This window comes from Parambassis ranga, chromosome 21, assembly GCF_900634625.1.
Source record: "Parambassis ranga chromosome 21, fParRan2.1, whole genome shotgun sequence".
NCBI classification, from domain to species: domain Eukaryota; kingdom Metazoa; phylum Chordata; class Actinopteri; family Ambassidae; genus Parambassis; species Parambassis ranga.
The window spans coordinates 13409562-13437389 of NC_041041.1; the positions used below are offsets into that span (position 1 = coordinate 13409562).

Here is a 27828-nt window from a genome sequence, read left to right on the forward strand (position 1 = left end):
GCATTCTTTACTGGGAGCAGAAAAAATATGCAGTGTGAAGGGTTGTGGGAGTGGAAAGCATGGCTGCCCATTTTCTCCCCCATACTACTATATAAGCTTATCATGCTTCATTTTTGTTTTTTTGTTTTTGTTATGGCGCCGATACCATGGATTGTTACCCACACTGCGCTTTAGGTTAATGTAAACATATGTAGGCTAACAGCTTATCCTCCGCCGTGCGCACAGCGCGCCCATGCACAGTACTTTTTGTATGGGTTGGCTGTTTGAATGGGGACGCACCTACTTGGTGAAGTGATTCAAAGTGGTGTGTGTGTGTGTGTGTAGGCCTGCCAGCGTGCATTGTTACTTTTATGACACAGCTAACGTTACACTATCCATTTTCGTCCCTACAGGTAAAGTTGAATTACACGGAAAGGTGATAGAGGTAGACTACTCTGTTCCCAAAAAACTAAGGTAGGCCTACAGTCTGACACACACACACACACACACACACACACACACACACACGCATTCTCCCTCTCTCTCTCTCTCTCTTACACACACACACACACACACTGCCTCACATACACACACATTGTATCATACGCCTATACTGTGCCCCACTGGCAGACTGTGTGACCTGTAGGCTTCCGCTGTGAAATATAGCAAGCCAGATTTTCCTCTTTTTCTCTGCTGCTGCGTGCGTTTTTTGTGTCTAAATGTTGTTGTTTGTCTTCTTGGCGATGGGATTGTGATTGTGTGGTGATTAAACAAAAGAAAATAAAGCGACAAAAACACTTTAGTCCCAACATCCGCAGAACACACGGTGGCTGCTGCCATATCGCGTGATCTGCAGTGAGGCCTATCCCACTGTAAAACATGGACACACACACACACACACATACGCAGTGCATACATGGATTAAATTGAATCGAACATATGGGCTGCAATCAAACTTTTATATAGACTAATGTTTACAAACGTGTTTCCCCGCCAGCTTATTTGTTTTACTATGTAGGCGATAAAGTTAGGTTTCATTATTGACTGTAACACTGCAATGCACGATGAGTTGCATACCAATCAGCTGTGCCTCCTCTCTGATGTATGCATGTGTGAGGATGTATGTGAAGGACTGTGTGTGTGTGTGTGTGTGAGGAAGGCGGGGAGTTGGAGGGATTCTATAGGTCGCTCCCCCCTTAGCTCCACATCCACGTAGCTTTACTACTGCTCTGTGCCTTTGTGCCTTTTGTATCCACGCAGTTTACAATCACTTGCAAAAATAATCTCGAGCCTGGAAATAATTGTTATATTTTATTTTGCAAAAGCAGTGTTTTTCTGTTCGTAACGCATGAGTAAGACAGAGGTTTGTGGCACATTGTTCCGCCTGTACACTCCCTCGACACGTATAGATCCACCCATTTTCACAGCAATGCTGTGGCTATAGGGAAAGACTAGGTTGCGTGACAGAAAGGTAAATATTCAAGCCCCTTGTGGAGGAACGGTGACCCATACTTTATGCGTTTCCAGCCTAGTCCTCCCCCTGTAGTGCAGGCTACACGTTTACTGCATTACAGCTCATGCTTTTTCAGTATTATTTTTTCTATCGTGCACTACTGTAAATTAAGCAGCATACGTTTATAAACGCGTGGTGATCGAGCTGCTGTGTTATTTCCTCGCTTTCTGGCGTGAATCTGAAGGCGTGTTTTTTCAAAGCTTGAAGGCGCAACATGGTGTAGAAAGCCCTGCGCCACTCCCCACAGTTAATGTGCACGTAGGCCATGGCAATGTTGGGAGAGCCTCATAATGGCTGCCATGATGGCCCACTGCACGCTGCACGGCTATAGGCGGAATCAGATGCAGCAAATGTCCATACATGTGCCTGCATGTGTCCAATCGGCGGCGTGTGCAGCTGCTGGACTCGCCTGCACGTTCTGAGGAGGCCTTAAAGCGAAATCTGCGCCATGTCAGTGAGGTCCACATGAGCGAGGCACGTACAGGTGCTCATTTTGAAACAGAGCGAGCGAGAAGTACACATGTGGACGTATAACTTAACATTATTTGTTTTTAAGGGATTATAGTTTTCCACGTAGAGGATTTAATTAAATTAAAACTTTATTATTATTTAGAAGAAACATTCATATTAATTTAATTCAATGACAATGCTAATTTGAATCTTGCATTTTAACATTTAATCCTTATAAAAGATTCAAATTTGTGAGATGCAAATGTTTTTAATATGCTATTTTAATTGAGCTCAGATACTGATATTGAATTATTATTTTAAAATACACCCCACCCCAAAACCGCCCAGAATATTCAATTTATATTCCTTTATTTAAGATATTTTCTAAACCTTTTTTCCCCAATAATAAAGTGATTGGATTTGATTTTAAATTTATCACATGTGTAGTTAGACTAAGTGTGAGGAGTGGCTTAGTCATCAGTTTTTTACTCATTTACAAAGCTGTATGAGCTTCAGGCCTGCTGGCATTTCTTGGGTTTCTGAGGCTGTTATAGTTTCAGCTGCTCTTTACAGTTTGTTTATATAATTCATCTTTGTTTTGTAATGTCTTTAGTGTGTAACAGGCACGTAAGGATTAACAATTAGATTGTGTCTGTTTAAGGACAAAGGATCAGATTAATTACAATTCTGTCTTTGTAGAAACGTTTTGTTTGATAATGAGATAAACATGTGAAGAACCAGGCCTCCTTAAACGCAGTTTGCATTCATCTAGAAAAAGATAAAACAGTGAATTGTTGTGGTTTGGATGTCATATTTATCACAAAATATAATTGTGTTATCTTTGAAATTCAGGTGCACCAGCAGATATAAACTTTTACATATAAAGTTTTAAAGACAGTTAAAGCTCACTGTCTAAAAAATACTGAATAATTACTTGGAGGTTTTTAGTCCTATTTAAAAGAGACTTTTTAAAAAATATTATCAGCTTTAATTTAACTTTAAAGGATGTTTGGATGTATCTAAAACAATGTCTTAACAATCTAGGTTAGTTATAATGTATAATTGTGCTGAAACAATTAATTATTTTAATGTGTTGTGTGTAAAAGTTACAATTGTTTTTATTTTATTTGAAATATAATTGTAGAATTATGGTTGTTCAGAAAATAATCCACAAATCAGATTACCTGAAACAGCAGAAAAATGTTTGTGTATGTTATAAGCAGAATTACTTTGTCTATTAATATTATTTAATTTGTTTGCCCCTAATTTGATTGGAATAAAAATGACTTTGATTAGAGAATTAAGTTTGCTTACTTAAAATATATATCATTCATTGTTTGCTCCTGTGTGGTTTTAATGGTGGCTTGTTTTTACAAAAGTATTCATAAAAAGCAGCATTTTCTGATCCTTATTATTTTTCCTTGTGAAGCGGGGCAGAGACTTTGCTTGGAAGGAAGCTGAGCAGGACTTGTGGTGTTAATTGATATCGGTTCTCCATAGTTGATATGCAGTGTTGCTCGGCTATAAAACAGGAGGTGTATGTGTGGACAAAATGTGAGCTTAGGCCAACAAGTCTGATCAATAGTCAGTTATTAGTATTTAGCTTGGAAGACAGTGTTGTTGTGGAATAAACACAATTAAAGTCAACCTCCTGCTCTGGTTTGTTTACCTGTGAGTTGACTGATACAAAAGCAAATGTTTCTCGTCCTAATTATCTCCCCACACCTTTGACTTAAATAAAGAGGCAATAAAGTTGTGATTGAACTCTTGAGTTGCTCTTTACTACACTATAAACAGGTAGTGAGCCGATCTGTGCCTTCTGTGTAAATATTAAACGTATCCACCTTGTTGTTGTTCTATAAAGTGAACTTTTTATTTGAACCAATCAACCAACACATGAGTGTAAACATCAGCATTGCCCCACAGTGGTGCCCATGCAGATGTGTGTGTTGGGGTTGTCAGTGCACACTGAGTCAAAACAGCGAAATACGATAGCCATCAGTTGATCCACTCCGAATCCATTAATACTCCCCAGTTGATCCTGGGTGAAGGGGAAGCTCTCCGATTCAGGCTCCGGTTTGGTCTGGAGTGATAGCAGGAGGCGCTGCTCTCCTGCACGACCACATCCGCTGAGGCCTCCTCCTGACTCCTCATTTCACCTGGAGGGCTCCAGCATCTGTTTAATGGAGGTGTCTCACACTTGTCTTCACTTTCTGTTCTTTTAATTTGAACTATGAAGAAAAGCAGACTGACATTTCTTTTTATGAGTGATCCCTTTGTCCAGATAAGATTGGTCCTCATTAGCACTATTTAGTGCTAAAATAGTGTCAAGCTAAATGTAGCACTTCTTCAACGCTGTGAAATTTGTATGGCAATTATTGACTTTCTCATGAACGTGTAGTCGTAGTATATATTTTTCTCTTGTAGTGATAACAGACTTTGCCAGTGCAGCTGAGTACATAGCTTAAGGGAGCACTGACATCAGATGTGAGAGAATTGTAAATTCATTGTGTGTCTATCAGACTTATAGGATTGCTTCTTAAGCTCCCGAGAGCTGGAAACACCATTTTTTTTTGCAACAGGCACTTGCATGTGTATCACAGCAGCGTCTTCACACATTCACTTCTGAGGATGCTGTCATTCGCTTTCCACTGCAACCTGTTGCATGACTAATGTGTGTTTGCAGCATTTCGCTCACTACAACCAGGATTTAAATAATCAGCTGGATGACTCTTGGTAGTGAGGAGGCGTGGAAGGCGTGGCTGTGACTTATAGTCTCTGACTAAGCCGCTGAAACATACTAGAAATAAAAACAGAGCTGTTCACTACTCAGAAATGGATTCACCTGATACTCGGTGACATCCAAACAGGAGTCTATTCTTCGGCAGCGTCAGCATTTTTTTATTATGACCTCACCATTAGCCTCAACAAACACTGAATGATTAGAGTAAAAGAGAGACTGGAAGCAAACAAAACCCTCATTGATTAGAGATGAGAGCTTCGAATCCTCTTTAAACTGAAACTACCGTAGTCATTTTTCTTAACGCTGAATGTCCCTGACCATATATTGTCATTGACTTGCTGATGTCAGCTTCTGTTTGCAGAAAATTAAAGAAAAAAGAGGCATTCCCGCACTCTGTCGGCACTGAATTTATTATTATTTTTTAAGTTGTATATGTAATATACTCAGTGACACACCTCCCTGTTATGCAGCTCCTATTGATATTGTTCTGAGCAGATGTCTGAGGATGTTGTTTTGCTAAGCAGAGTTTGATGAATTGGTGGAATCTTAAAAGTGCTGGAAGTGAATATTTAATGAATTATAAATCATGATTATGAGCAGCAGACTGTGTATCCAAGTTCTTTTTTTGGGAGGGGGGAGTAATTTGAAGTTGTAACAGCTGCTCTGTCTCCCCTTCCTTTTCAATGTCCCCCTGTTGCTTAGTTTGCTGTGTGTGTGTGTCTGAATATAATAGTTGTTGGTGGTGGGGGTTATTCACATGTAGACATGTTCACGCACAGCTCGAGGATGACACTATGCCGGATGTGGAGTGTAGTGTTTCTCAGCGTTCAGGGTGCTGGACCTCTCTCAGTGGGGTCGATGAAGGGTGTGGTGTCCGTCGTGGGGTGGGCAGCTGAGGCGCACAGCAGGTGGCATTTCTCACACAGGCAGACTCCGTCCTTGTCCCATATCATCACCATATAAAACCGCTACCACGGTACAACTTTAGAGCTCTGATGGGTTTAGAACAGGTGAAAACTCACAAGGAGCCAATCAGAGCGTGATATGGAGAGAGCCAGGGGCCGAACATGTAGAGGAGAGTCTGTGCTGCTGGCTTAGAGCCGTGAGCTGGGAATGTTGTCAAACTGAAGCTTCGCCCAGGTCAAATGGTCTCCTTAAACTGTTGGACCTTTCCCTGCTTCTTACTTTACTTTTAAAGTGGGGACGGTGCCAGACTGGTGTCCCCGGGCGGCACGTATTTCTCAGAGGAGGTGATTACCTATTAAAGGCTTATTAATATTATAGACCGACTACTCCATCAACCAGGTAGTTAATGTTTCCTAGTAGGCCACATGGAAACACAAAACTACTCTGAAGAGATGCAAAACAACCATGGGAGAAAACATGACTACAAAGGGGCAAAAACATACCAAAATATACCCAGCATTATGACAGACATATTTTCTCCAAATTTGCAAACATGAAATGACCATGAACCTGCAAAAAAAGCACAAAATAGTTAAAACAGCGACAAAAAAACCCCACAAAAAGACTACAAGCAGATCAACAACAACCCCAAAGAGACCACAAAAAATAGGGGATTAAAGGGACAGAAATTCCATAAAATCATGAGGAAATATGGTTGTTTTCCTGGTGTCTCTACTATTCAGGAGTGATCAATTGGGACTAATTAATTAATTATATTTGAGGTGGAAATATTTGATCACATTATCATATCGTGGACACCACGTTAGACAAGGTATTCCAGAGCCACACAGAAGCTGGAGAGTGACCAACAGAGTACACTGCTGTATTCTTCAGACAGCTACTAGGTGAACCACTGATTCTTCAGCCGCTACATAGTATTGGGTGGCCTGTGTTAATATTTGATAATATGTGGAGGAAATTTCTTAAAGTTCTGCAACAAGACACTACAGACAGGTCAGGAGAGGAGAGCAGAGCTCAAACAAAGTCCACATTGTGTTGTGTTCCATTGTTTCTCTGTTATTTCCTTATGAATATAGCCAACCTACAGCCTAGAACTGAAGCAGTGGTAGCCGATCACATAAGACACACCACCAAACAAATCCAACAAATGATTAATATCGTCTAATTTATTGCAGAGACTTATCAGATTCTAGCTGCCTGTTTCTAAACTTTCTATGCTTGCTCAGATATAATGAAGAAATAATATGCATTAATTGTTTTCATACACCATCTAGCTGCAGGAACATCTTTTGATATATGAGTTATTGATCTGCGAATGGGTCATCTGTCTGCGAAGAACCAAATGATAAGAAAGATTGTCTTGATGTGGGAGCAAAACTGTGCCATTGTGCTAGTAGAAGTGTGTGTGTGTGTGTATGTGTGTGTGTTTACAGGTTGTGCTGTATTCAGTTCCAACTGTACCAGGTTAGATTCCTCACGTTGCCATGGGAACCAGTTTTGAGTGTTTTGCTTAGTTAAAGGAAGAGAGCTCGAACGATGAAGGCTTTCAGAAAACAAACACAAAGTGCCACAGTGCACCGGACACCTCACAACACTGTAGAATTCACCCCACAAGAGTTCATTATCATATCTTATAGTATCACTTTCAAAATAGTGTGATTACATTTTAGGTTTGTTGTGAAGTGCTGTCAGTCTGAGGATCCTTTAATATCCATCCATTTCCAGGACAGTTGAGCACGCCAACCAGTTATAGCTACAAGCCTCAGACTGCAGTCCAGTCGTGTGTCTGTGGCTCATGAAATGGGCGGGACAGTGGTCAGAGTGCTGATTTTATATGACAGTGAATACATAGCCTAGTAAGGTGCCTCAATAAAAAATGCCTGTGTAAAGCTGTTGCTTTGCTGGAACCTTCAAGTGCCCGTTTTCTTTCCACAAGTGCGGCAGGGAAAAAGTGCTGAATGGGCTGTCCGCCTGTGTCACTGCCGCAGCCCTTTTGTGACCTTTCTTATTCATGAACCCACTGGCTGCCGTCATTTCCATCCTCTTCCATATGTATGCCACGGAGCAGCAACAGAACAAGTCATCTACAGTAGGACGCCACACAGCTGAGCTTCAACCTGGAACACAGGCTGACCATTGTGCTTCCTCTGTCTCTGTCGGAAGAGGAAGAGGACTTCCGAGTCAGAGATGTCCCACACACATCTCATCTCACTGTGTATCTGTCTGTGTGTGTCTCTGTGTGTGTGTGCTCCTGGTTTCTACTCCTGCATGGGGAGAAATGAGCACTGCTGATAGAGGGCAGCATTTCTTTCCCCGTCAGTGAGGCTGGCTGTGTGGCTGTGTGAGGCTGTTAGTGTCCTCTCTCAGCAGGTTGTGCATGGTCTGCTCACAAACAGCAGGATTTCTGGCTGTGGGTTTGAGATAGAATATGGAATCATGTACATTCTCATGCCTAATGTGTTTTTTCCTCTGTTTATAGCGGAACCCCCAGCTGTTAGCTCGGCATTAAGATACAAAGTTAGAAAAGAAAAACTTGAGCAGGGTGAATCATTTCAGTTTCACATTAAAGCAGCATTTTCACATCTTTACCTAGCAGATCAAACAGCATGTGGTCACATTAAACTCCACCCTTATTTAAAGCAGTCTGTCTTTCTTTTTGTCTTACAAAAATATATATGTTGAGTGTCAGGGCTATTATAACACGAACCTTTACTTCTTGTATAAAGTAGTGGGAGTAGTAAAAAGTGGGAACCGCTTTCAAGCTTCCAATAGACTTTTTAAAATTTAGTAGGTATTCCAGCTATTCCACTTCGACTGTGTTCTTCATATCCGAACCACTAATTTGATTATTGACAATACGGTCAAACACTCCAGAGACGCACTGTTGTCTGGTATCCCAATGAATCAGTCATGACATGTTGTTGTATCTTCTGCTGTGCAAAGGATTGTGGGTCAGAACAGAAGAGCATAGCAGGCTGACTTGCATACTGTGAAATGTTACCAAATGCTGTAGGACATCCTGGTACTTTTGTCATACTACAATCTTTATGCTCCAAAAGCTGGCTGCTGGCTGTAATTTTATATTTAGAGAATGGTTTAGAAAATTGGCATGAACACAGAAAGCCTTTCCCAAATTGTCCAACTATTCCTATAATGATTTTGTTGTCTTTTTGATGTTAGTTTTTTTTGGTCATTTTTTTTAAGCTCTTCTTCTGGCATCCTGAGCTGCGGCAGCGTTGGCATGCCCTCCTTTACTTTCAACAGAAGTACTGTTTTGTATTTGGCAATTGTGATGTGCCATGAAGCCTGTTGTTTTACACAGCTGCGTGAGCTTGATCCTGACTCTGATTTGCTGAGCCCAGAGATGAGTTGGGTAATGTGGGCCAGGCAGGTGCGAGAGAGCAGGACGACTCCATCTGCCTCGCTGCCAAGTGACCCAGCACATGCCAATATACCCAGTCAGAAAGAGAGGGATGGTGAGAAAAGCTATGGAGAGATGGAGAAAGAGGAGAATATAAAGTTGCAGTAGAAAGGATGGGGAGAACCGTATGGGAGTCCTGTTGATTGTATCACACCAACTGTCAGGTTGCAGGAAAGAGGAAGAGGAGGAGAGGTTTTTCAAGCTGCTGCAGAACTGCATAAACAGCATGAGGAGAAAAAAAAATCTGTCTGTAAATAGTTGTTGTCTTGCTGACCCATGGTTAATATTTCCCTGGAGGAGCAGAATATTTTATCCTTTAATCACTAAACAGTCTATGCTTAGGGGATTCCCATGGGTGCAGTAGCTGCAGCGGTAATGGTGCCATACTATACACAAGTACGTCAGCTGTTATGTTCCATTTTTTTTACCTGACTCTGTTTATGAGTTAAACAGCACATACAGAAGTGTACCTCCAAGTTGCTAGGATACAAAGCCGAGTCATTGATCGGCTGTGTGTGCTTAGAGTGGAATTCTTGATTTTTCTTGTTGCCATCTGTCTCTTGCAAACACACTGGTTACCCATCCAGCCCTGCTGCACCCCCTCAGTCTCACGCATGCAAGCAACATTATGACACTGATTGATGAATTGCATGTCCCTGTCAGGTTAAATGAAGCACTCACTGACACAAATCCAATTAAAATTAGAGAATTAGTTAGAGAAACTGAAGGCAAAAAAGAGGACATCTTCAGCATACCAGGTTAGTAAATATTTGATGCTGAAGCAGCCATGCGTGTGTTCTTGGAGGGGGGTGTTGCAAAAGTTAATGGGGTCTTTGCCTTTAAGCACAGTATGGCAAAAACAAGCGTATTCAGATCTGCTTATTCAGGTGATTTTCATTTTATTAAAGGTGAATTCCACAAAGATTCATCTGCAGTTCACCTCCTCCCTCTGGGGACTGTCACACACACTCTCTCTCCACTGCAGCATTTGTTGCCTGTCTTCCCTCCACCAGCCCCCTCCTCTTCCTCACATGTTCTCTGTCAGTACACCACCTAGATTGCGTGCATTGTCTCTAACTGCCTGCCTTTCAGCCTGCAAGTGTGCAAGTGCCACCACTACCTTTTGCCGCCTAGAATGAAGTGAGCTGTGTGTTAGCATGAGCGAGTGTAAATGTAAGCTGAATGTGAGCCACCCTATCAGATAGTGTAACAAAGACAAGCAGTTTGTGGTTACTGACTTTGGGATGCTTGGACAACAGTAGATGTCTGTGTAGACTCCATCTCATTGCATGTATGCCTCTGTGTTCCTGCCATTCCCCAAGTGGGATGCAACAGTTCACTTCAGAGATGGAGATGGGTTTGTGTTATTGTCGTGGGACAATAAATTACAAAGATATAGACTGACAAGCTTCAAAGGCGGGTTTGATGTTGGGACACAGTGGTAAAGATGATGCATGGCATGCCACACTTGAAGAAAAGTCTCCTTTAACAGGACTTGTGTTTGTTCTTCCCTTTGTCAGGCGTAATTGTTACACACCCACCTCAGGCATTTGTAGAGCTTTTACAGTATTGCAATTGTTTCCTCCCCCGTCACATTATCAAAGCTTGTGTATCCCTGCGCTCACAGCACACACACATAAATGACCTCTGATTAAATCAAACTGCAGAAATACAAACACACGAAATGCACACGGCTCTGTTTTGCCTGTTGTAATGCAGGCCGTCTTTTGCTCGTCCACTGCTGCGGATGTTTCCCACATTGAGGTCTGGTTGTGATCTTATTACCGTGCTCAGGCCTTCACCCTGACCAGTTGTTGTGGCCTTTATCTTTAAAGATCGGGTGAGGTTCTTCAGAACAGCTCTCACGCCTAATGACCCCTTCAACTTAGACAGGGTGTTTGTTAAAGAGGGGAACCAGCCTTGTTTTCTGCCAGGAATGATGAAAGCAGCCTGCCTGTAAATGCTTGCAGATTTGTTTTGGTGTGTTCTGTGGAGGGGGCGTCGGATAAGTGGAGCTAGAAGTAGTTGTTAAATTAGTGGACTGAAACCTTGAATATTATAGACCTTCTCTCTTTGTAATTAATCTTTTGATTAAGGAGGTCCTGGACATTGAAAGGAGGGTATTTTCAAGTTTTGTGTGTCCTTTAGCGAAAATACACAAAAGATTTGTACAATGTTACACAATCAAACCTGAAAGACGAAAAATAACATAAATCGTTACACATTGAAGAATCGCTGCCGCTTGGCAGACGCTTTGGCTCCACTGAGGACTTTCTAGTCGCATATATAAGAAGCTGCAACAACAGGCTTCCCCCCACAATCACCAATAATTCTCTCAGTCTCACTTTAAATGCTGTACACACCACCAGCCATTTCCACCCGCTCCCTCCCACTGTGGAGATCAGGCTTCTAACTTAAGATATTGATGTCAACTGTGGATATTTACTTAAGTATTTATCACATATTGATCAGAGCTGACATGACTGTCAGCAGCTCCAGTAATTAAATTAGTCTACAAATTACATTCTCACACAGGTGTCCTACAAACTCCAGCTGCACCAGCTTTCTTTATCTACATCAACGCACACACACACACACACACACACACACACACACACGTGCACACACATACACACACACACACTGAATCCACTTCCTGTCTAGCCCCCTGCCTCATTTCACAGAGTAGATCAGGATTTGGAGCCATTTTAGCCACAGGATTACAGTCTGACAGGGATAATGCCACTTCAGCTACTTGTGAGTCATGTGACACAAGATGATCTAAGGTTTTGGGAGGAGCACTATAATGTAATTAATGTATTGAAGGCTCTTATCCATTTGACTCCACCCCTTGTAGAGCTGGACACCCATAACCACTAAAACCAGCTTTTTTTTCAGACCACAGGGGGAAAAAAAACAAAGGGGCTGATGAGTGGCTTTGTTTTCTTCTCACACAGATAGTAAATAAAATCCAACCTCTCTTCTGTTCTGTTGATGTCATTTTTAAACCTAAACCCATCTGCACTACCCCCCTCACAACACACACAACTGTGCCCTATATACTGTACATAATCCCACTGCCCCTTGATGGCTTATCTCACTTCATATACTTAGGTTGCTGTTTTTTTCCTGCACATGCATTATTCACAGTGTTTAAATTAGCAGAAGTAAAATCTAAAGAAATACAAATCTGATAAATGAATTATGCATGTGTGGCTCATTTTATGTTTTTCACATTTATTAAAAGTCTTGTTTTCAGTATTTTAAAGTCAACAGTTTGGTTATTACAAGTTTTGGTAATTGTTTTTTTTCTTTGTAGTTCTAATTGTTTAACAAGTGTAAACACTTTGAATGAAAATAAAATTTATTTGAGCAACAGAATTACACAAACAGAACAGAAAACAGAAACAGAAAAAGCAGCTGTCACACACTACTTAATAACGTCACGTACCTGCATGAAATTTTGATATGATATTTTTTAATCTCTGTGAGGAACTTCCTCTGCAGATGGGGGAGGGTGTGTGTGTGTGTGTGAACATGTAAAGCTCGCTCTCCAGGGGGAGCTGGAGGGAGAAGTGAGACAGGTTTAGGGAGATAGAGAAAGTGACGATGACAGCAGGCAGACAGGCAGGCAGAGGCAAAGCAGGAGCAGGCAGGCAAACGGTTTGAGGGCTTGCGTAATGTTGAGTGTTGTGCGTGCGGTATTGATCCAGGTTAACCCCGCTGGGACCTACACCTATGGCAGGCAGGCTCAGCCTTCCTGCTACAGTATAATACCTTATGGTTGGCAGATTAAAGGATGAGACCTAAGGAACAAGCTGCACAACTCAACATAAAGCGACGGGAGCAGCCATGAGGAGCAGCTAGCAGAGGACCCACACTGCACCGCCACATGCAGTATGAGCTGGTATCCACCTGCCAATAGCTCTAGGCACTGAGGTGTGTGAGAGACAGACACAGAACATACATCAGTGTGTGCATATAGAGAGGAATAGACACACCAGTTTGCTATACATTAGAGTTAGATCTGTGTGTGTGATGCCCCTGTAGGCTGAGCTGTGTGTGTGTGTGTCAGTGCTGACTGAGTGCTTTGTGACGAGGACTCTGGAGTTTATGAAGTAGCAGTGTGGAGGATTTGATGTGCACAGGACAAGACAGCACAGCACATGACTCTGCAAGACCGGCTGAGTCATCTTTCTGTGTATTTATTTATTTATTTATTGTAACATTGCACGGCTCTGTGGGAAAAAAAGCGATTTTGTTTTAGTACAGACAGATTAAAATATACAGTGCAGTTATTGCAGCTGATTGCATATTTGCTACCTGATTAGCAGAAAGGAACTTTTTTTTGTGCTCAGATTTGTCCCACACATGAATTAGCCTTTGTGATTCTGACTGTAGCACTCATTTCCGTGAGAATGATTCATGGCACCACACCAGGTTGGCCAAGCCAATATGGATCTGAGATACCTTGAGATGTGGAAATGAGAGCAAAGGATTGGCTGTTCACAGCAGTCTCTGTTTCCAGCTTTGTAAAAATTTAAGACTTTTCAGAACGAGTAAATCATATTTATTTTTTTTAATTTAAAAAATCATACCCAGGTGTATTTGTTTGGCCTGTATGGAAATGCTAGTCTTCATCTCTGGTGGAGCAGTGGGTTGTCAGTGTGTCATACAATTTTTATTTTCACATACAAAAGATTTTCATAATCGTTCCTTATTTTGTTTCAATGTGGATTTGTTGTGTCAGTAAACACAAATATGTGTAATTATAGCACAACACATTATGATATGGGAGACAATGTCCAGTTATTCAAGTGCTCCTTTAATAGTACAGAAGACACTATTAAAAAGCATTGATTATAATTACATTCATCTTACATTAACTCAGTGCGTTTATCTTTAAAGAGCCATCATTACAAGCTTAGACCAGTGTGTGTCTCAGGTCAGCGAGCAGATCCATGGACGTGCAGCCTTCTCATTCAGCTCTTCATCGAGGTTTCAGTGATTTTTAGGATTTTCCTTCCATGTGTCCTGGTGCTTTCTCTTCTTACATTTAATAATGTATTCACTGTAGACTAACCCTCTATTTTCTCCTGTGTTGGTCACCTGATGGCAGAACATGCATTTAAATGGTAGAACCGAATGTAAATATCTACATGTTCAAAGCCACATATGGAGTCCTCTGTGTCTGTGTTTAAATAGAAATGGATTATAGCACAGTGGTGAGCAAATGAAACATTTTAAAATACTCATTTCATAGGCTTAGTAGGCGTGACGGGAGAAAATGTGTTTTGTGTCAGCTGGGCACCCTGTGGCATTGTAGCACTGACTGAAAATTAATTTGTGATGATTGCACCTGAGAGCATCAAATCATTTTATATCTGCAGCAGTATGCAAAAAAACTTTGGATAAAACAAGAACGCTGGATGAGTCAACATCATTTTATCTGCGTATTTTTGAGCTTATGTGTAGTGAGACTAACAGATACAGTAAGTAACGACTGTGTGAATCATTAATGCAGCTGTGGGCCATCTCTCATGCTGTGTGGATCTCGAACATGAACACGTTGCTTTGGCCTGAGTCACAAAAATCTATTGAATCATTTGTAATTAACCCAATTATGTGACACTGAATCACACCAAGTATTTATCTGCTTAGTATATCCCTGAGTGGCAACCTGGTCAATTAAAGAATCAACACGCAGAGTTGTGTTACTCTTTCTAATAACCTTCAGTAAGTAAGTGTCGACAGTGAGTGGCAGACAAATGTCAACAGGAAGGCTGTGGCTTCCATTAGAGCTGCATGTGTCTGTACCTGCCTGCCTCTCAGCCTGTGTCGCCCTGCCTCGCTGCTACAGTGAAAACTAATGCGTGAAGAGAAACAGGCAGGCAGGTAAGCCTGCTGAATTCTGATGAGCTCTCACCCGCCGAGGTTTGGGGGGGAAACAGAAGTAGGCACCTGAGCGCTGCACACTGAGATGAGATGGCTAGCAGCAGGTTTGTTCACCGCACAGTGTTGCTTTAAAAAAATATGTGCTTAGGGAACAATGGAAACGCGTAGATAAACGCCTGTTGTCTTAACAGAAATGATTGGTGAGAGATTTTTGATAATTTCAAATGAATACCTGAAGGAGTAAAGACAGTTTAATACAAGTGAATGTGATTAATATCTTAGAAAACTCTGTATTCATTCAGACACTGTTTCAAATTGTGAACCAATTCACTCATTAATTTTAATATATGCTATAAATATGTTTATAGCACCTCTTGTAGTAACAAACTAAAAAAAAATGACTAATCTCTAGCATTTTAACATCCACATTCACACAGCACAGTGGTATCCACAGCATCTACCGTATAACTTACTGTCATACCAGCTGGTACAAAGGTTGGCAAAACTTTGTACCAGGGCTGTGGAGGTTTCAGTCACACACAGGACTTTCCACTAGGGGTTTAATTCATCCATGTGGGAAGATTATTTAGGTTTCTTTTCAGAATTATCTTTTCCATAGAAAGCCCACCCACCCAAAATAAACACCACAGAGAAAAGGGGCCCTTATCGTAAAATTACGCTTGGATGTTTAGGGTATTACACATCATCACACTGATACAGGTCAAATGTGTTATGCTTAGAGGCTGTGATGCTGAAGTTGTGCGACTGAGGCATTCTTTTTGGTTTGTAGTTTTAAGACATATTTTAATAATCCAAAACCAACAGAGTCCCTTCTATTTGAGAGGATCTGCGAGATGCTAGCTTTTCAGTCTACATCAGCAGCACTCTGTGATAAAAGCTCTAAATGTAGGGCTCGAACCACTGTAAATATCAGTGAGGACAACAGAAGGAGAAGAAACACGTACAGTGATGCTAATGAACATAATGGAAAACAAATATTCACATCAGTTGTGATTATTGGTTTATCTGCTGTGCTGCTTTTTTTATGGACTCTGGTGTTGTGGTTGAGCCTGTTATTTTTTTGTTAAACACTAATTTAAACTCAAACTCTGTACATACTTAATCTACATCCAACCCGGTAGCTACTTATTTCAGTCATGTTTAAGGCCAGAATAATTTCCTGGAAAGAATAGAATGTCCTTGAAAGAAAAAGCTCAGCTGCATCTTGAAAAATATGTATTTACTATTCATGAATTGAATTGCTGCAGTGTTTACTTGTCTGTAGAAATATTTCATAGGTTGTGTGCAGGCTCGCCCTCACTGGACTGACATGGAAGAATCTCTGTTTTGATTAATCATAATATCATTTTTTCTTTTATTTAATGCAAAATGAACAAAAACGACTTTCTGGTGTTTATTTGCAAATTACAGGCTTGTCAGAATAATCTATAATTCACTGACTAATACGTTGGGCTGCGTTCACACCATGTAGGTTGCGCGCTGCCTCAGGATCTGCTCGTCCTTTTAGAAGACAAATAGCAACAAATCTTGACGGCTGAAGGACAGTAACAGCATAGAGACACTTCTCTCATACAAATCCTGTTATCTCTGCTCCACAACAATTGATGGATGGGTCTTAGAGAAGTGCTTAGGAGCACTACACAGAAATGGACTGAGCTCCGTCTTAATCCAGCAGCAGAGAGCGGGACACGGTGAGAGCGCTGACAGAGTTTAAAAAGAGGAGCGAGGGGAGACGCCTTCCACGCAGAAGGGTCTCCTGAATATTGTTGACTTGTTGCTTCCAATCTGAGATGTCAGGGCAGTTAGGCGCTTAAGAGCTTAAAGGTCAAAACCAGAAATTGGGTTAATTCAGATTAGATGAGTGGCCACGTCTCGGTGCCTAAGGACCACCAGGTTAGTTGACCAACCCACCCAAACTGACCCATATAATATAGCACTAATACAGTCTCACATGGTGCAAATGAATGGTTTAGCTCATTGGTACTGGAGCACACATACATGCTGTAAATGTACTGCAGCTGATTGTTAGATGATCACATTATGCTGCACTCAGCACTGCCACTATCGCACATAAAAGAAGCAGAGACATTAGTGCTCAGACAGTATATATCACTGCATTTGTAATGCGAGAATGTAATAGATGCATCATCACATGCCTCCAGTGTGATTTATGACCACAGAGGTTTTCCTTTCCTATTTTATTTGCATGTGATGCAGGCCAGATCATCTTTCTTTCTGAGAATCAGCAGGTGAAATATGAAGTCTTTGTTGAAACTGTGTGAACTTCCTGTGTCTGTTGTGTCCTCGAGTGCGGCCTTCAGCTGTAACAAAGACTGTCAGGCAGATAAAGAAAGAGAGAAAAGTGAGCGGTAAAAAAAAGGAAAACTAAAAATCCAGGACGGTTTGTCATGTCATCTGACAGAACAAATAAGCAGCATGTTTCCATATTTGTGTACAAATGGATGTTTGTATTGACAGTATTCAGCTGAATTTTGCAAACAGTTATGTGTGAAGTGATTTTGTGTGTGTATGTGTGAGTTTTGTGAGGCAGAGTGCTCCGGACAAGCACGACTGAAAGGCTGTTTGGGGCGTCTTTTTATTTGTCCAGAGTGAGAGTGCCTCCCCGCTGGGTGCAGGACAGCGTGCCCGAGAGCCGTCTCTGACGGCCCGGGCATCCACACAGTGCAGAGAGAAAAAGGTAAACAAGGCTTTTAAAGGCCTCATTAGATAGAATCCTTGAGTGGAGAAGGAAACACTCAATTATTCAGTCCTGTAAGTTTCAGTTTAAGAAACTGCAAAAAGATGCCAGGAAAGAACCAACAATATAAAGCGTTACAGTGCGCTTTTAATGACAGAAATGACTTTGATTTTTGTGGGGGCGTTTCAGGAACAAAGTGCACATGACAAATTGAATTGTGTCCGTTATATCCTGCTAATACTGACTGAGTGTGCAAGAGATTTTTAGTGACACATTTTAGTAGGAAGGAAGACAGAAAAATGAACTTGTTAATGTTTCTTCCTCTTTTATATTTTATGTTTTAAAGCAGTTTCAGTTGAAAAATTATTATTATGTGGACACAACATGGTATTAATCTGCATCTGTTCTATTATATATATCATCGAAGATTAACATATTAAACATATTTAAATGTATATATTAAAATAGTATGCACCAGTACATATAGAAACAATATACGACTGCACATGCAGTACGTCCAGCTGAAACCATAGTATACATTTAAGAGATAATATGTCTGTTTTATAAAAGCAGCCTGCATTTTAATTTGTGTTATGTTTTATGTTTGTCTCATGTCTGTCATTTGTGGTGGGGTTTTTTTTCCCCAGACTTCTGTTGACGTCTTTTCCGAAGTATAATTTCAAAGGCTTTAGTTTTTTTAGCTTTACTCGTTTGCATCGACAGACATGCGCTCTTTATTCAGCTCTGCCCACATGTGGCTCATGTGTGATGGTGGGTCTGAGCTTCTGAAGAAAGGAAAAGTCTATGCTGGATCCCCATGGGAGTCCATTTCAGAAAAAATATTTTAATATATTGTTGTTATTTGAAGGACGTAGTGTTAACATCTAAGTGTCCCTCTGCGATGTGGAAGAAATGAGCAGCCTCAACATGCTGAATGTGCTCTCCATCCTTTCACCATCTCTCATATTACAACTGGAAGAGAGAAATATTGATATTCCTGTTTGATACACAGTATGTGTTAATTTGGATGTTACTGGTGTTCTTTTCACCTCCGGCCATGTTGAGAGCTGCAGGTGTGTGAATTCAGCCGGGTAGCATGCAGGTTAACACAACCTTGGGTTGTGTAGTAGTTCAGTCGCATACTTTAAAAGTTTGAAAATCTACAAACTGATCTCCATTGTCAGATCTTTGAAACAGGAATCATCATCATCTGTCTGTTATATCATAACAGAAAAAACAACAAAATGCAGTTTTTTGGTGAGGGGTGAATACCCTCTTTCTCACCCCGCTGTCTGCCTGCTCTATCAGAGGTTAGAATTCCTCAGCGCGCATGTGTGTGCATGTGAGCACACACAGCTTCTTACCTCGTACAGGTGGGAGCAGTAAATATTAGCTTTTCAAATGAACATGGCCACCCTCGGACATTTTAAGGCCGAAATTGAGAGGCTTTCTTTTTTCTCTTGGCAGGCCACGGCAAACCGACAGCAGACGGCTTGGTTGCGTTCAACAAACATTAAGTAACCATTGACTTCAGTCTGTGTCTTCTGCTGCAGCTCAGTTTTGACTTTAGGTGAGGAGGAGCAGAAAAAGGGCACCGGGTTCACCTTGAACACAACCAAACAGGGGATATTAGCAGCAGCCTGTCACTCCCTGATTGTAATGCATACTGTGCATGTTTGTACCTAAACCTGAACACTGTAGGCACCAGGACAGCAGTATGGTTTACAGGGTGGCACTGTGTCGTAGGCCTCTCCCTGCCCTGCAGACAAACCGACAGCACTGATCTTATGGTTAGCCATGTGGCCACAAGCATGCTGAAAATGAGACCTTGATGAACTGTCAGGAGGCTCTGTCACATTTTCCGCAAGATGGCTCTGTAGGAAGCTTCCTCTGTTTAAAGTGGCCTTTAAAATGAAATATTAAAAAAGATTATTGAGACAGTATAGAAAACTCCTTTGCTTTAAAAAGCATCAAGGACGCCATGCTGCATCACGTAGTCTGACACTGGCCGTGATACGAGATGGTATAATAAAAATAAAATAAAATAAACACACAATAGAGAAAAAGGTCCTTCAGAATTCACAGGCTATTTAAACAGACTTTGCTGAATGAAAGGAGCTTTTAGTTTCCATATTGGGCAGCTCAGGGTTGCCAGCATTTGGATTGTTTTGAGGTTTTGAGTTGGCCTTAAATGCTTTTCAGCTATTGGCTGCGTCTGGATGGCAGGGGGTTGTTTACTACGCTAAAAAAAGGTGGTGTGTTTTAGTGGACTCGCTTTTTAAGGTTTTTACTTGTGTTTGGACTCTGGTTACCAGGAGAGACCTTTCATTAAGCCACTCGCTCTAAAGCACCGTCGGTGACAGACAGCTTGCAGGCCACCATGTGATGGTGGACACGCTGGGAACTGTCACTTTGTTTCTGGGTGGGTTGTTGCAGTTTGACATGTAGTGGACACATTCTGCTATAAAACGTGTGTTAGAGAAGGGAGGAGAGGGCCGTCCCTTATCCATGTGATCCTGTCCCTCTCCTCTTTTTTCTTCTTGAGCAGCACAATCAGAAAGAGTCATTCATTCTGGTCCAGCTGCCAGCGCGGCCCACTCCCTCGTCCTCTCCTCGCTGCTCTGACAGGAACCTGACATGCGCACTTCTGCACCCAGTGATGTTCGGAGAGAGCAATTTCTAGATGGAGAGATGTGTGTCAGTGTGTGAACAGAGATAGTAGGACGTGTGTGTGTGTGTGTGTAGTATTCTCCTAAACCTAAATCCTTCAGTCATTATTGCTTTTTATTACATTTCCTCCTCCACTTCATTTCTGCCTCACCTCCTGTTTGCGCCCTGAAATGCTTCTACTTATTCTGGATTCGATTAGTGCACTTTTTCTCTGCCGCACCCTCATCATCATCATCATCATCATCAGCAGAAGCAGCAGCGCTGGGTCTCCCTCACTCTCACGTTAATGTAGTTGTTAACAGCTTGTGGTCAGGCGGTTTGTGTGGCCTTGCTGTTTGAGCTGACACACTCGGTAGAGGAAGAGAGACGCCATGTAACAGCTCTCCCAAAAACGACTAAGCAGTAAGGGACTCAGATCTGTCATTCATGGTGACATTGAACTGTAAAGTTTTAGCTGAAGCCTTTTTGAATCATCTTCCAGTGGAGAGGTTTTGGCTGGGTGGTCCCTGTAAAGGACGAAGGTGAATGAATTCTGTGGTTATTTCCTGTTTGTCCATTTTCCATTCACTTCTGTCCAGCCTTCAGTATTCTGTGATTTGAAAGATGTGAAAGCAAATTTGTTCTGTATTATTGATGTGCAGTATTTTATTTTTTATTCATAGCGGGAGCCCCTTTATAACACCGTGGAGTTGTCATGAGCAGTTTGAATGCACACACATAGAGTAGGCCCAGAGTCCATTCAGTTATTGTCCAATTTAAAATTAAATAAAAGTTTGAGGAAGTAAAGCATCGCTGTCTCTTAAGATTTGAGCATATTGTGCCATTAATCATAAATTAAAGAAGACAGTTGTTATTGAAAACAAGGCTGATTAACTGACAAAGAACAAATGAATGAATTTTCAAGGAATAAATGAATATCCTGTTTCTTGGCTGCTGTTGGTACTTCTTGTTCTTTTGTTCCTTTCTGTAAATACCACCGTCTGTGGCTGTGATTGCGTCACTCAGGATGAAGGAAGCTCGTCACTGTGGTCTCAGGGAATCTGTTTATTTCTCGTCATTTGTGTCACTTTCATTTCTCATACAGAGAGTAGTAAGAACAGAAGTCGTAGAAGGGTGTTGCCAAGAGTCAGTAACTGCTAACAATCACACTACACACCTGAGCTATGAGTGTGGAACTCTGATTCTGCATATGTGTCCTCGTCCTCAGCTGCTGACGCCACAGCGTCATGTAAACACGAGTGAAGTTGGCTGGCCTTGCTGTAAACACAACAGATGACTATAACAATAAGTGTGTGTCTGTGTGCATTTGTGGTTCAGGTCTGTTAAATCCACTCCGTCTGTGTCTCTCATCTCTGCAGGAGTCGGAAGATCCAGATCCGGAACATTCCCCCTCATCTACAGTGGGAGGTCAGCTGTTTTTGTCTCAGTGTGTGTGTGTGTGTGTGTGTGTGAGAGACAGTAAAGCCCAGTTGAACAGCACCAGGTAGCACATAAAGCAGTTTCCTGACAGTGACTCACCAGTCTTTATACCTCAGACTTGCGTGCATGTGTTTACGTCTGTTTGTGTGCTTGTATCTGCGTTGGTGTTTGTTGCTGTGTGGATGACAGTGTGTGTCTGCATGTGTCAACATCTGTAACCTCGCTGGGGTGCGAGTTGGTTTTCTCTGTGTGAGAGTCTCTGTCTTCATGTGCCTGCAGCCTTTCCCATTTCTTTTTAGGTTTATATCAGCACACTCTCAGAAAACTCACAGCGCTCCCACAGCCAGGGAAATAAACTGTCGATGTTATCGCATTAAAAAGGTTCAGTTTTTAAAAGTTTTGTGATGCTTTAATGGCTCTTGGCCAAACACAGTCCAGATCTAGTACCTCAAATTTTTAAAGCCATTATTTCTTCCCTTACTCTACAATCTAAGGAAAGCATTTTTCTGTATTTATTTGCCATAAGAGTTATTTGCAGATAAAGAATTTTATACAAGACACACATTTGAGAAAGTTAAACTCCATTTGTATCTGATCATGAATACTAGTAAGATATATTTAATCAATACTACATATATTTAGACATATTTTTATTGATATATATTTACTATATTTAACTGTTTTGTGTGAAAATTCAAACCTGAGTTCGTATGCATATTTAAATAACTAGAAGGTTTTCCATATGCATCACTGACTTCATGCCAGTTTAAAAGTTTAATAGCATCAGAAACCAGATTTAAATATCTTTGCTATTTCAGACAAATGTAGGTGTTTGTATGCTGCGTGTGCACGGTGTCGTTCTTCATACTCTCATTACAATCATCACCTTACTCAGTTCTTCTAATTAAAAAGAGAGAAGAAAATTAAAGAGAGAACTTTTGAGGCACATTTTGTGTGTCATGTCTGTGTGTCATTTTAAGCCTTTCGTGCGTCATTTTATGCTGTTAAATGACACGCTGGATGTTGGGTTTAGGGCTCCGTGGAGGATGGGGGGTGGGGGCCTTTCATTGACACCGCACGTCATAACCACAAAATGTTTAGTGATAACACACAGCCTGACTCCACGTGCTCCTCACTCCTAGGTGACACGTGGCTGGCTGAATAAATCCAACACTGCAGCCTAAGTTATTTGTTAGGATGCCATGAAGTATATTATTAAGTTAAAATTATTAATAAGTTAAAACCTCTTGATTAAAATAGTGATTCATTTTTTATTGTTCAAGCACTGCACATGTAGCTTCAGTATCTCCATGAGGCCTCTCTCGTACATTGTCCACACTACATTACCATCTCCATCCTTGGTTAATTCTGCATATAAAAAGCAGCTATTGCTCCTAGTTTCTCTGAATACACTAAATACACAGCACATTTAGTCCATTCAGCTACAAGGATATCACCTTGTCCTGAAATTATGCATGGACATTTTAGTATAAATAATGGACGTATTTCTTGTTCTGCTTGTCTTACCACTATTGTGTGGGGAAAAAAAATCACATCTCCCCAACTATTAGCTGTAATCTCAGATGCCATTCAGCTCTCTTTGTACTAATGATTACAGGCAAGTCTGCACTAGTTGTTGCCACTGGAGTTTCTATCCAAATACAACCAAGTTTCCATAATAAAACAGGAATGATTGTGCTAATTTTCTAATTCTCCAGTCTCAGACACTGTAACAAGATGACATAAATAAAAGTGTGTGAGGCTCCAGGAAAAAGTCCTGATTTTTTCTTTTATGCCTCTCTTTGCTGCAAACACTCATCTGCATAAACTGTAGTAGCATTAGACCTGTGTATGTGTGTATGTGTGCTGTGTCTCTAACTCCCTCCCACTCTTCTCCCTCAGGTTTTGGACGGCCTTCTAGCTCAGCATGGTACTGTAGAAAACGTGGAACAAGGTACAGAACTCATCTCCCCCATGTTTCTACTGCACATGTCATCTTCTTCTGGCTCCAACTGTTCAATGCACATGTGTCCGTTTGGCACACACACACACACAGACCTCCCAGTGAGTCAAGTCTCCCTGTGTGTGACTCCACTTACATCGCTCCACACACATTATCTAAACATAACCCATCTCTGAATCAGCCTTTATCATCTTGTCTGTCTGTGTGCACGCATGTGTCTTATAAGTTTGACACAAGCTTTTGAATTACATGCAGCCTCTATAATAAGCACTGTGTACTGCCACGGGTCTCCTTGGCCTCAGCATATGGATTGAAGTGGGCAGACATGGCAGCCGTCCAGTAGTAATGCACCCATGTGTGTGTTTATGCCTGTATGTGTTTGCGTGTTTTGTCTCTCTTGGGGAGGTACGTTGCGGTAATGGGGGAGGACACTGTAGGCGCCTGTGGTGAGGCTTTTGCACTGTCTGATGGAGTGTGTGTGTGTGTGTGTTTCTGTGCAGTGTAACCAGCACTGTCCCTACTACCTTCTTTGCTGTCTACACACGAGTAGGAGAGACGTGCAACAGAAGAAGCTTAACAATCACAAAGACACACACTCATGGTGTCTCTCTGTCAAAACAGCCAAGACCAACTTCCACCCACTGTTGTCATGACAGGTGCTAAAAGAGAATCCAGCAGCGTAGTTACTCCGCTCAGAGTTTCCCAGACGCTCCTGTGAAACAACCCACTTCATTCAGTTGCAGACACCGGCGTAGCGTTCCCTCCTCTTCTTTTTCTTCCCTCACTATTCCTCAGCATCGCTCTTCAGACACCACAGCGATCATGGCCACCTCACTTGTTGCCTCTCAGTTGTGGTCGCTGTCCAACTTCCTGTCTGTCCACCTCCTGTCACTTTTCTCTGTGCGCTCCGGTTACACAGGGGTGAGGTTTTGGAGGACTCCCATGTTCTTGTGTGGCACGGTGGAGGCTGCTGGTGGCAGGGCAGGGCAGGGTGGGGTGGAGCAGAGCTGGCTGTGAGCGCCTGTGCCGGGAACCATGCCAGGCTCTGCCCACTCAGCCTTTCTAAGCCAGCTGGGCACTCTCACTGGATTTAACCCTTCCAAACCGGCTGTCTGCTGCAGACCAGACAGCCGGTTTGGAAGTTATCACTTTTACTCGCTAATGCCTGTTTTCTAATTCTATGATTTGGCGTGAACGGTACATTTCTTCACTCACTTGCTCTTGAGCTCCTGGTCTTTGTTGTTAACTTGCCATATTTGCACATTTTTTACATCTAGATCATTTTTTTTCATAAAAGCTTTACATGACAAACTTCACAACTAAGAAGCTTTGGAAACACTTGATCTGAACTTTTCTCAGAGATCTTTACTAATGATTAATTTATTTTTCTTCAGCAGTGGGGACACGAAATTTGTACAGAGTCTGAGTGAAGATCCAGGTCTTGTGTTTTACTGATAGTCACATCTGGATCGCTGGTTGGACCTTTTGATATCACTTTCACCATGTCACAGCATGGAGTCTGTATCAGATAGGCATGCATAAAATTACAAGCAAAATACTGTCAAGATAGATGTCCAGATTTCTGAGGACCTCTACAGGCTTTTGGCTGACACACACAGAGGCTTTAATGAATGAGAGACTGTCTGCACCCAGGGGCAGAAAGAGTCTGAGGACAGGGTTCACAGAGAGGCAGGATCGGGTCATATGGTAGAAAATGTGGAAGGAGAAAAACTTCCTCTCATGCATCTGGCAAATATTATGCACTTTACTTTAAACACTTACTTTCAGAGATATGTCTGAATAAAGCTGTGTGGAACCTGTTGTCGAATGCCTTCACTTTAACAGATTAATAATCTGCATTGAATGCATTGAAGTCACCTTCCTTTTGAAGCATGCATGGTCCCAGCGGGACGCAGACCCACAGCGCTATTCTTTCCTCACTGAGCATTAGCGGAACACAAATCTCTGCCAAGGTGTGTCCTGGTTGTGCGCTGCATTGCACTTTATCACAGATTACTTGCTTTGTTTAGGCTGTCATGTCAAACTTAAATCCGTTATTGTGCAAGTGGCAGAGAGGGTATTGTGTTAAGCAGCTCCTGTCTGTAGAGGAAGCAGCAGGGTCTGGAGGGAAGCCAGTGTGGTGATGGCTGTAATGGATTCACACAGACAAGTGGCTCTCTAGGTCACCACGGGAACCTGGATGTGTGTGTCTGACTCACCTAGGGCAACAACAAAGACCTGCTACTTGCATGTGTAAATGTGGCCAAGCCTTTGTTTACTGTATCTCATGTGTTTTGTTCTCTCTCTGTCTTGTTCCACAGTGAACACTGATACAGAAACAGCAGTGGTGAATGTTACATACGCAACCAAGGAGGAAGCTAAAGTGTAAGCAGCACACATAATGGCACTGATGCAGCTGAGACTCATGATGTACTTGCACGGACAAGAAGCTGCAATGGGAGCAGCATTGTTCACATATTTGTATTATGTGTGTACCCAGAGGATTAAAACGTATATCCCTCCACAAAGGTCAGAGCAGGGCCAATGGAGTCATGTCCAAAGCAGGAATTCAGAGAACTTGATTTTAACTGAAGTATATCTCAACATAGTGACACTCAAGGAGGCCACTGTTTGGGTAGGGATGACAGCAATGGCAAGTTTTGTTAAAGTACATCCACATCCACCCCTTTACATAGTCTTACCCCTCCCTGTTGTTTCACGTCCTTAAGCTGTCTGTCCACTATAAATAGCATCCGTGACATACTGAGATATGACATTATTTTTTAGATGCTCACACCCAACAACCAGGTAGCCATCATGTGTAATATAAGTAATTAATTCATCAGTATTTTAAGTAAATAGTGTAAGCTACTGATCACAAACTCACAAATATTTGTATAAATATTATAAATATAATAAATGCATCATTATAATTAATTAATTAATTATATATTCATATATATGATCTTTTTCTCTCCTGCTCCTTCCTTTCTTCCATTGCCCAGAGCAATTGAGAAGTTGACAGGACACCAGTTCGACGACTACTCCTTCAAGGTGTCATATATCATGGACATGGATGCTGCTCCACCCGTCCAGGCTCCTCGCATGCGGCGTGGGGGTCGGTCTCGGGACCAGGGTGCCTCTCAACCCGGGCCATCAGGAGGCTTCGGCTCTCCGCGTCCTAGACAACACGACTTCCCCCTGCGTATGCTCGTGCCTACTCAGTTTGTCGGAGCCATCATTGGCAAGGAAGGTCTCACCATCAAAAATGTCACCAAACTGACGCAGTCCAAGTAAGCAGCACCGCCGGGTCTCTGCTGGGTTTCATTGCAGCTCGAATTCATGACAGTAGCATTTAAAGTGCAGCTGCCTGAAAAAAGAGATCACACAATAAAAGTTGTGTCGCATTATTGTTGTTTCTTTGTGATCTCCACTGGTTTATAAGGCTGTCTCTGACAAAATTGTTTATTGAATATGCACCGCAATCTGTGCCTCTCTCAGGGTGGACATTCATCGGAAGGAAAACGCAGGTGCAGCAGAAAAACCCATCACCATCCACTCAACACCTGAGGGCTGCTCCTCCGCCTGTCGCATGATCCTGGACATCATGCAGAAGGAGGCCATCGAGACCAAGACGTGAGTTTGTGCTTGTACATGTACACAAAAGTGCTCATTAAAGGCATATATACAATCCCAGAGGGAGATTAGCCTTAATGTCTGCAGGGCTATAATCCCATCCTTTAACCTGCCTGCACACCTTTTAATCTCACTGTGCATTCTCTCACTAGAACCACTAACACAGTAAACACAGTGCACACACAGCACACACACACGGACACGTGACTACAGCTTAGCATTTAAGAAACAAGGCCAACGCATCTAATTGGGCTTGACACTTTTAACAAGACACTGCACCTTTTAAAACTCTTGTAGCTTCAGCTCAGTGTGAACGCCAGCCTTTAATGCATAATACTACTGTTTGTCTGTATTTATGTGTAAGCGTGTTGTTTGTCGAGAGCGCTGCTCCCCTTGATGTTATTAGACTCAGATCCTGTTTTGCAGCCTTTCAATTTGCCTAAGATGACGCACCACAGCAACACACCACACTTACATCTCTTTTGATCATGTA

At 41.9% G+C, this 27828-nt stretch overlaps 1 protein-coding gene across 2 annotated transcripts in view; it reads left to right on the forward strand.

Annotated features, from left to right (window-relative positions):
- The window catches only part of igf2bp2a (insulin-like growth factor 2 mRNA binding protein 2a), a 41584-nt gene that overhangs the window by 1365 nt on the left and 12391 nt on the right, over positions 1-27828 (forward strand). The window contains exons 2-7 of one of the 2 annotated variants that reach the window (XM_028392916.1): positions 393-453; positions 21676-21724; positions 23639-23690; positions 26021-26084; positions 26705-26992; positions 27201-27335. In XM_028392916.1, coding sequence (XP_028248717.1) covers positions 393-453; positions 21676-21724; positions 23639-23690; positions 26021-26084; positions 26705-26992; positions 27201-27335 — 649 coding nt within the window. Of the gene's footprint in view, positions 1-392; positions 454-15003; positions 15033-21675; positions 21725-23638; positions 23691-26020; positions 26085-26704; positions 26993-27200; positions 27336-27828 lie in introns of those variants that run through there. The other variant, XM_028392918.1, reaches the window with a different exon arrangement.